Genomic DNA, 9,943 nt, shown 5'->3' with positions numbered 1-9,943 from the left:
CCCCCCCCCCCCCCCCTTGATAGAAAAGTAACTTTCTGAGTTTGCATCTAATAAAAACCTCTCTGTTTTTCTCCATATACACTCAAGCCAATGATTATGCATTGTCCAAATAAAATTGTCAAATCAAATTAAAGGGTGAAGATGAATGACTGCAACCGCATTGCACACATCTGACTCAACCATCGGCCAGAGTGGTGCGCGGCACACCAATCATTTTTTCACCCTTATTCCAAATGTCACCAGTCAATAAAACCATAACGACAACAATATGAATGTGAACACAAAAGCATTTTTGAATAAACAATCTCTGTCATCTGTTTGGGAAAAAACGAAGCAGGAACGGAACGATCACTTTGAAGGGAAGGTTCGTTTAAACCGCAGGATGGACTGACAAACAGAGCTCTGATGTTTTCTAACGTAGCAAAACAAAAACGATTTTCTCTCTCCCATGAATTCAACGACACTGACTAACCTAAATGCCATGCTTATGACCAACAAAATATTATAATTCACTAACGTTCCTCTCACAGTGGATCTTTTTGTACAATACTTTTCAACTGGCAACATTTTAACACAAATAAAGTTAGCAATTACAAAAAATACACAAAAGCCAAACAGCAAATCCACATATAGAAACGGAACAAAAAAAGGAACAATAAAAAACACATCCTTTGCCAGCAACACACACAATCACACTCTGTTGAATAAGAAAAGAGCAGCATCAGTGCTGGGGTGTGTGATTGAACCCAGTGATTCAAATACTTTAAATCTGTTCAGCAAAAAGAGTTTCTTTTTTTTTTATTATAAAATTTGTATATCTACAGTTCTACAAAGAGGCGTGAGAAAACGTTTTTAAGTACACTGTAAAAATGAGTGTAATTTTAACTGTAAAATATTGATTAAAAAAAACTGTTAAAACAGATTTTAGTAGCAGTGTGGCTTCTTGAATTTACTGGTTTACATTCAAATTTTCTTATTTATAAATTACAGTTTTATACTGTAAACTTCACCGTTTGTTTTGTAAATGTGTTTACAGTTTTTCTGTATTTTTTACAAAAACCAAAGCTGCCAAAATGATTATGTAAAAACTACAGAACTTTTTTTTTTTATAGTATATGATTTAACAGCTTTTTGGCCACAAAAGGCAAGAAAGCAGAGGCATTTTGAGGAAGTGGCGACAAATGAGGATACAGCTATTATTCCGTCCACCTTGATGCGCTCAATTGAGTATATAAGAAGACAAACATTAAATTATGATGGAAACATGTACAGAATAAATTCACATTAAAAATGCACCTCAAAAAAATTTACTTTTTCAGCACACCAATCTCATCGCACACGCTCTCAAATGTTATTTTATTAATTCTAAAATACCGGTCATCAAAATGATTTGGTATAATCACCCACAATGGAATTCCCGAACAACCGGTATCCGAACGTAAGATAATATGTTATTGCGGGTGTAGACTGTGCACTCCGACACTTTCCAACGAAAAGTGACACCAGCACCTCTTTTGCCTCCTTAAGCCCCAAAATAAACATGTAAAAGATATTTAAAAAGGCAAAAGTCAATAAGACTTTTATGAGATACGATTTTAATAAATACTATGTTAATATAAACCTGAAATATTGGTGCTTGTTGAGCATTAGATAAATGTTAAAACTGTAAACATCAAATGGAACTGAAACAGGAATTTGCATGGGACTAAAAAAAAACCTCAAGGGACTCTGGCACCTCATTGTTGAAGTCCACCACACAGTCTAACTATATCAATATTCAAGTAAACATAGTCTAAAAATGGCACTAAGCTGGCTGACTCAGTAGAAAGGTTACTCATCACTTAGCGGACACACGGAAAAGGGGAGATGAAGTCATCAGGGCTGATATCAGAACTCATTGCGCTGGCTGATTTGACAGCTGGAATCAGGAGAACAGCTGAAGTGGTTCACAGAAAAAGAAGGTCACACTGTGACACAGCTCCTGGAACGGCACAGTACATTAAGTGCAAGACTCACACTGCTGTCTCACCCGAGAGGACCAGACGCTTCTCAAAACAAGAGTTTTCAGAGAGTAAAATATTAGATGAGCATTAATACTGAACTACGCTGGAATAAAAGATCTAAAAATCTGAAACTGGGTAATAATGGTTGGAGCATTTGTATATAGCCCCATTCCACTTGTTTACAGACTGGAGAGGAGGGAAAAAAAAAAAATCAAACTTGATTAGCAATGCAGGCATTAAAAAAATCATCAAGGTAAACACGAAATGCTCTACTCAAGTACCTAGTAGAACGCAGAAGTACATAATGATATTTTTGCATTCTGAACAAAGCACTCAGTTCTTTTAAGCAAATCAAAAACAGAATTGTTATTATTTAAAAAAAATTGATTATTTTACTGACCTTTCAATATCGCTTGTCTCAAAGATATTTAGCTGACAATTAATACTTTTCTGTTTCCTTTTATTTTTGTATATTTGTCTGTACCGTACTGTTTATGTTCTTTTTGGACCATGTTTGCTGATCAAGTTTATGCTGTATAAGAAAACTAAATAAAATAATAAAATTAAATAAATAAACAAATAATTTCTGAGAACTGAAATAAAGCTGAAATACAAAATACATAAATAAACATATTAGATGAAAAAATACAATTGGAACTGTTGCCTTGCCAACTAATTGAAATAAAATAAGTTGAAGTACTAAAATTACTAAAAACAAAAATTGAATTAAATTCAATCTTTTGTTAAGTTATATTTATGAGCTTTTTACGCCTTTATTGTGAGAGGACAGTGGAAAGCTGAGAGGAAAGCACTGGGAGGAGAGAGGGGAGCAGGATCAGCAAAGGACCTCGAGGCAGGATTCGAACTCGGGCTGCCGACGCACTAACCACAATGCAATGGGCACCGACAAATTAAATCTATTTTTTAAAATGTAATACATGTTTAAATAAAAAAATTTAAAAAAAGTGCATAAAATTACTAAAACGGAGAATGTATCAATAAAAGTTCATTTAAAAAAAAAAAGTATAAAAAAATAGTATACCAGTATACATTTAACACTAAAATATCTGAAAACAGTGTAGCCTGATTCCTGAATATCAGTAAATTATTTTTAATAGTTCAAAAAGACAAGTTATCAGTTAGAATCAGTCTAAAACCCAGTATAAAACATTAACAAAGACTGAATTTTATTTATAATTTTTTTTTGCATATGTGAGCAAAATGAACATTACAACTGAAATATACCAAAATGAATCATAATCAAAAAATAGGAATCAAAGCGAGAAAATAAAATCTTCTAATTCGTGACCGGCTTTTTGTTTTGCTGTCTCTCCATCGCGCTTCCGCGTTCGTCACTTCTCACCGGCGTGTGTGCAACGCGTACGTCCTACGTCATCCGCCCAGGAACGGCTTGCACGTATGACAGGAAGCAGAAGTGAGAAAAAAGTATTCATAATATTTTAAATATGGATATTTTTCATACAAAAACGCATCGATTCGCTACAGGAGCCGTGTGAGGCACGTTTTATTATGGATGCGCGTGTTTTATTTGATTACTTTTGGACTGTTTAACAAAAACACCCACCTACTCCCATTCTAAAGCTTGGAAGAGCAAGGATCATTTTTAATATAACTCCGATTGGATTCGTCTGAAAGAAGAAAGTCATATACACCTAGAATGCTTTGAGGGTGAGTAAAACATGGGCTAATTTGAATTTTTGGGTGAATTAACCCTTTAACACCACTTCCACTAAAAGGCACTCAAATCAACGCTGTGTTAATGCCCAGTATGACTCACTTGGAGGTAGACAGTATGGGCAAAAAGAGTTTCAACCTGCTTTCCACCCGCACCAGCTCGTTTGATACAGCCACGACGCCAAAAGTCCAGTTGCATTATTACAGAGACTCTGTCTGCAAAGAGGACGATCTCCCATGTGGTGGCCAGGTCCTCTGCCATTCCCCAGCCACAGCTCTGAGTGCTGAACATCTGAGGGTAGAGTTTTTTGGGCATGCTGATGGGCAAAGAACATATGAGCAGAGACAGGTGGGTGCAGGGAAACAGCTGACTGACTGACATACAGACACACAACACGGTTCAGCACAACATAGGATGTCTCTTGTCTGCCACCACATATGCTAGCCTCAGCTAAGGAGAGAAAGATACGGGATGAAATGGGACTAGACTCGAGGACAGTGACGTCTACTCTGTCACAATGTACAGCCTTGGACTCAGCATGTCTTTGAAAAAGGCAGGTTTACTAGGCACTGGGAGCATATGAGGTCTCCAAAGCTAGAAACTAAACCAAACGCAAAGCTGAATTACTCAAACTTCAAACTGATGCACCCTTGACGACTCTTCAAATCAAAACTAGATGAGCGAGAGCCCTTAAAACAACCACAGCGCAAAGTGTTCTGCATGACAATGAGCTGCAGGGCCTTGTATAAATCTCCCTATTTAAAGTTTACCCGACGTGCCACTGTTTCGTTAGCGAATTTCCCATTCAAACTTTGCATTTAAATAAAAATAAACAATTGCAATAAGTCATAATTATGTTCAGTCAGTATGTAAATGCGCACTGCAGTCATTGATATGGCAACCAGTCTTTACCGGCGTGTTCATGTTACATGGAGGGCGACCGCACGCTGTGTCCAGTGATTGTAATACATCTGGCTTGGGAACTAACAACCGAGTACAGCAAAGATCCATATGCGGGAAAAAGCAGGTTTGCATGTTTGTGTAAATTCAGGCAATCATCTGGCAAATGACGGTTTGATGACACTTAAGTGCTTCAGCACGAGTCAAGAGTTCATGCAAACTCATGTCATGTTTCAAATCCACGACACAGTTCTCGCAAATGAGAAATGCTATCACCAGTGCTGGCTGGAGCATTCATGGTCTTGACACTCATAACAATAATATTTCGCTAAACTGCTTAACAATTGACAATGTAGCCTGGTCTGCAGTAAAATATAACTATCTAAATTGTCGTTTATAACCTGTCTATCAGATGGCATAAACCAATATGTTTTAAGATATTACCTATATTAAGTACCTTGTGCCTTAAAATGACAATGTAATTTCCATTGAGACCTCTTCTTGGCTTGAAGTGACAACACACCAAATGTCAAATTTAAAAAAAGTTGATGATGACCAGAAAACTGCCAGTAGGTCAAATAAGTAGCAGACTACTTATCCAGTCGGAATATAGCCTCAAGTATTTAATTTTCATAGTTAAGTAGAAACGTTTCAGTTTCACAGTTATGATTTTTAAAGAGTTGACAATTTGTCTTGCACTTCAGTTCGAATTCAATTCACATCTAAAATTATCAATAAATCATGATTTGTATTGTGATATAACATTAAAAGGCTCATACCAATGCCTTTAAGTGTTTTAATAGTGTGTAGAAACCCACCCAGTGCGCTTGGTGATGGTGCCCAAGGTCATCGGCTGCTTGATTTGAGCCAGTGGAAGCACGACCGTCAAACTGGGTAATGGAGACAGCCGTGGGTTACCCATGTTGTTGTTGGTGAAGTTGTTAAAGGATTCTTGACTGGTGAGTTTGGCTATGAAAGAAAATGGAGAAAGAAAAATGAAGAATGTGAGTTTGTATTAACATTAAAAATTCGATAGGTCACATATTTTTTAATCTAATTAGCAAGGATGTATTAAGAATGATCAAATAAGAGTAAACAAAACCAGTCTTAAGTCGCTGGGGTATATTTGTAGAAATAGCCAAAAATACATTGCATGGGGCAAAATTATTGATTTTTCTTTTATGCCAAAAATCATTCAGATATTAAGTAAAGATCATGTTCCATGAAGATATTTTGTAAATTTCCTACTGTAAATATAAATAAAACTTATTTACTGTAAATAAAACTTAATTTTTGATTAGTAATATGCATAGCTAAGGACTTCATTTGGACAATTTTAAAGGCGATTTTCTCAGTATTTTTATTTTTTTGCACCCTCAGATTCCAGATTTTCAAATAGGTGTATCTTGGCCAAATACTGTCCTATCCTAACAAACCATACATCAATGGAAAGCTTATTAATTCAGCTTTCAGATGATGTATAAATCTCAATTTTAAAAAATGTACCCTTATGACTGGTTTTGTGGTCCAGGGTCACATTTATACATTTTATGTGAGATTTCAATTTGTTTTAAACTTTCGATTCATCAAAGATTCCTTAAGTCACCAAATCACATATTAGAATGCTTTCTGAAGGATCATGTGACACTGATGACTGAAGTAATGGCTGCTGAAAATTCGGCTTTGCCATCACAAGAATAAATGACATTTTAAAATTTGTTAAAACGGTTATTTTAAACTATAATAATATTTCACAATGTTCCTGTTTTTCCTGTATTTTTGATCAAATAAATGAGGCCTTGGTGAGCATAAGCGACATCTTTCAAAAACATTACATCAATCATAGATATGTATATGTAGATGCCTCATTAGAAACTGTTTCTGGGCCGCGATATGTAAACCATCCACCAAATCAATAGCCTCTTAAGTCTTTACTGATATGTGGTATAAAAAGTGTTTATAAAAATAATACTGAATGGTCAGCCTTCCAGTCATGCTAAAACACACATACTTAATTAATTAACATAGCATTTCCTCTTAAAGAAACCAACACAACAGATACAATGTTTCGACTGCTCTCCCCTTAATTATCCACTTTTAATCATTTTTCATTTGTTTTTATGTGTTGCCTTTCATTCCAACTAATACAGGAATCAATTTGATATACGCTTCCATGCACTTCTTAAAAAAGCAAAAACAATATAGTGCAGATGTATGCTACACAAATATTCCACACAAAGTTGAAGTGCTGCTTTTTGTGTTTTTAACTCCATTATTTTTTTCCCTTTCAACATACAATATTTCAGACCAGCCCAATAATCTCAGCGAACATTTTCCTTGCTTCCATTGTAATATCGCCATGAAGAGGGTATTCAGGGGGTCGGAGAAATCCCCGAGACACAAAACAATGATTATCTGAGGGCAAAAGCGCTGAGAGCGGCCGTGCCACAGTGTTGGAGGGGTTTTAGATCATTAGCCAGCCTCTCTGTCTCTCTCTAATACCCAGAAACGCTGTCTTTGTGCTTAACCAAAGAGAGGCCATTTAGGCCTCATGGCCCTCCATAAAGGCCTGCTTTGGCTGGAGACATTACACAAACCCCTGCGCCATTCCACACAGGGCCCGGATCTCAAGGGCCCTTCACATTTCAAAACCACTACACCCCAAGCGCAGCCACCTTTTGTGTGCAAGAGCAGCAGAAAAGAAAAGGAATTTGAACAGGAAGCAGCCTGAAAACCCATAATGGTGCTTCTGATGGACAAAGACGAGGAGCAGAGGAAGAAAAATCTTAATGAATTTAGCATCTTTCCAAGAAGGACACACTCAGTCTCGGCGCACTTTTTAACCCTCACTAAATCAAACCCCGACTCGCCTGCGGACACACACGCAAACAGCCGGCGTCACAGCGGCAAAGCTTAAGCCCTCCAAAAGCAGACGCCTCGCACGGGATGATGTGAAACTCAGCCGCCGCATGACGTCAACCCGAGTGTGGCAGGCTTGGCCAAAACCCTCAAGAATGGCACGTCCGAGAGCGGCAAGGCGCCTGGCCAGTCAAAACGATACTGCTTATGGAGCCGTCATTTGATTAATGACTCATGTGTGATGGCCTGCGCAGTGATACATGACAAGCCAATGGAAAGAAGATCCATCAATGCAAATCCACAGCCGTCGCAGGCCTAACTCCAAGAGGCCGGCCGGGTCACCCTCTGTCACCTGACCCTTCTGTTCGAGCTCACTCCACTCCATTTGCATTTTCTTCTAATGGCACAGACCTGGTCGCCCTGTCACTGATATCCTGTTTTTCTCCCCCAAGCTGTTCTATTTGCATCTGATAAAGCAATGAACACAAGCGATCCATCTAAGCTGACGCTTTCCATTCGTTATTTGCTTCATTTGCACACATAAACCTAAAAAAACAACATTCGTACGCAAACATTGTCCCATTTTAATCACATCACCATCGAAGTGAATTAAAAAAAAATGCAACCTCGACGGCCGCCAATGCGAATAACGTTCCCGGGGACAGAATATCGCAGGACGTTCCAAAGTGTCAACCGCTGAGAAATCGCCTGGCTTTAGGAGCATCTGCGGAAGACTGAATTCCTAGAAAAAAGTTGCGCTCTCCTGGTTTGGGAATACTTTGATATATTCTGTTTCACCCATTCATGTCTTTTGCGCTCGTCCAGGTTTCCCAGACATGCTCCTGTAAGAGCGTAGTTCACAGGAGGTAGGGATTAGGACAGGAGGGGAGGAGGGGACAAAAAGAGGGATGAGTGGAGAGGAAAAGGAACAATGGCGGTACCGCCGCACTCAGGGGGAAGGCGCTGTAATGTCAAGTCTGCCTGTGCCAATTCCCAGAGCTATCATTATTAAAATACACACTTTCAAACGAGGAGTACTACAAGTGGAAGGGGAGGGGAGGGGGGAAGGAAAGTAAGTAAAAGGAGAGGCCAGAAAGCGCCGGATAAAAGCAATCCCGGTGGACAAAGTGAAAACAAATTAAAAGAACCATTATAAAACACAGATGCTGCAAAGAAAATAAACTTCACAAGATTTACTGTTTTCAGAAGAAATCAGACATTGGTGGAAAAGTCATTTCTGGTTGCCTCTGCTTTTACAGTATCTGCTCGCTGCTATTTTCAGGCTTGCAGTGGGGTCAAACCAGCCTATGTGAAAATGGCCAACTGCCAGTATTTTACCCAACCGCCTGTGAATGAGAGTGCTTTTAAAGTGACAGCAGAGCTTTTTTTTTTTCTTCAAAGTTTTTGGGTTGTGCGGCATTCGCTTTAATGAGCAGAAACATTATATGAAACTTCCTGCTATTACCAGACGTCGTGCTGTACGAGTATTTTCACCGTAAGACTTCAAACTGCATTATAAATTGGTATGTTTTCTGTTTCCCCTCGTGTGCTGATTTCACTTCAGAAGTCGCCGTATGATTACAAGCCATTACATCATAACCGAAATTATTCACTGCTGTATAATAGCAATATACGTATTTCTCCAAAAAAAACAAAACACGAACGCATTCAAGCATGTAATTTATTAACCAAACTACATCCGAACTTCTTGCTACGAGGCTGTCTGAAATCAGATCCAATAGTTTACAACATGTCAGCGTTTACAGCTCATCAGAGGAGCACCTTGGTGACAGTGGGAATCTACACTCTTCTGTGGCTCAGATAACAGCCTTACTGAAACCATATGTGAGCAAGTTTGTTTGCAAGGCGATGTGTGTGTGAGAGGATGTTTCACTTCAGATGAGCAGACTTTGCAAACGGTGCATGAGAAGATGAACAGGAAGGCATCCGCAGACTCAATCAATGCACCTCGGCATGTGGCTCTGATCAGGAGCACGTAATCTGATCATGTCAATTTACTTATGGGTAAGTGGGAACCGTATTCTCTCCTCCCAGTCATGAACGCTGCAGTGTCATTTCAGACATGTTTAAATGAAACCCTATGCTGGTCTGTCAGAGGGAAAAAAAAGGAAATGTTTTAGTGAATAAGCTCAATTCAAAGCACCAGGACGTCAATCAACTAGCTGCCTGATAGCGTCGTAACAGCTATAAACACTGAGGGGCACACGGCACCCCCAATATTCAAATTAGTGGTTGAGGAATATGGGTTTACAATGGTTGATTCCTAAATTATTACATTTAATGCTGCTCAGATAAGAATCAGCGATATTACTCATGAGAACAAGCCTAAAATAAGAATGACTACACGACTAAACAAACTGATTTATAATAAATAAACATGTGAAAAATAAACAAATATTAATAAAAACTATACTATATTAATACAAATGCTAATTAAATCATTTGTATATTTTTAATATTTAAA

The 9,943-nt window shown here is 38.2% G+C and overlaps 1 protein-coding gene across 1 annotated transcript in view; it reads right to left on the bottom strand.

Annotated features, from left to right (window-relative positions):
* bcas3 (BCAS3 microtubule associated cell migration factor) overlaps positions 1-9,943 on the bottom strand; it is a 232,294-nt gene that overhangs the window by 158,095 nt on the left and 64,256 nt on the right. The window contains exon 15 of the mRNA XM_016229261.1: positions 5,418-5,568. Coding sequence (XP_016084747.1) covers positions 5,418-5,568 — 151 coding nt within the window. The remainder of the gene's footprint in view (positions 1-5,417; positions 5,569-9,943) is intronic.

This window comes from Sinocyclocheilus grahami, unplaced genomic scaffold, assembly GCF_001515645.1.
Source record: "Sinocyclocheilus grahami isolate Dianchi unplaced genomic scaffold, SAMN03320097.WGS_v1.1 scaffold350.1, whole genome shotgun sequence".
Classification (NCBI taxonomy): Eukaryota; Metazoa; Chordata; class Actinopteri; order Cypriniformes; family Cyprinidae; genus Sinocyclocheilus; species Sinocyclocheilus grahami.
This window is presented reverse-complemented; position numbering and strand designations above follow the sequence as displayed.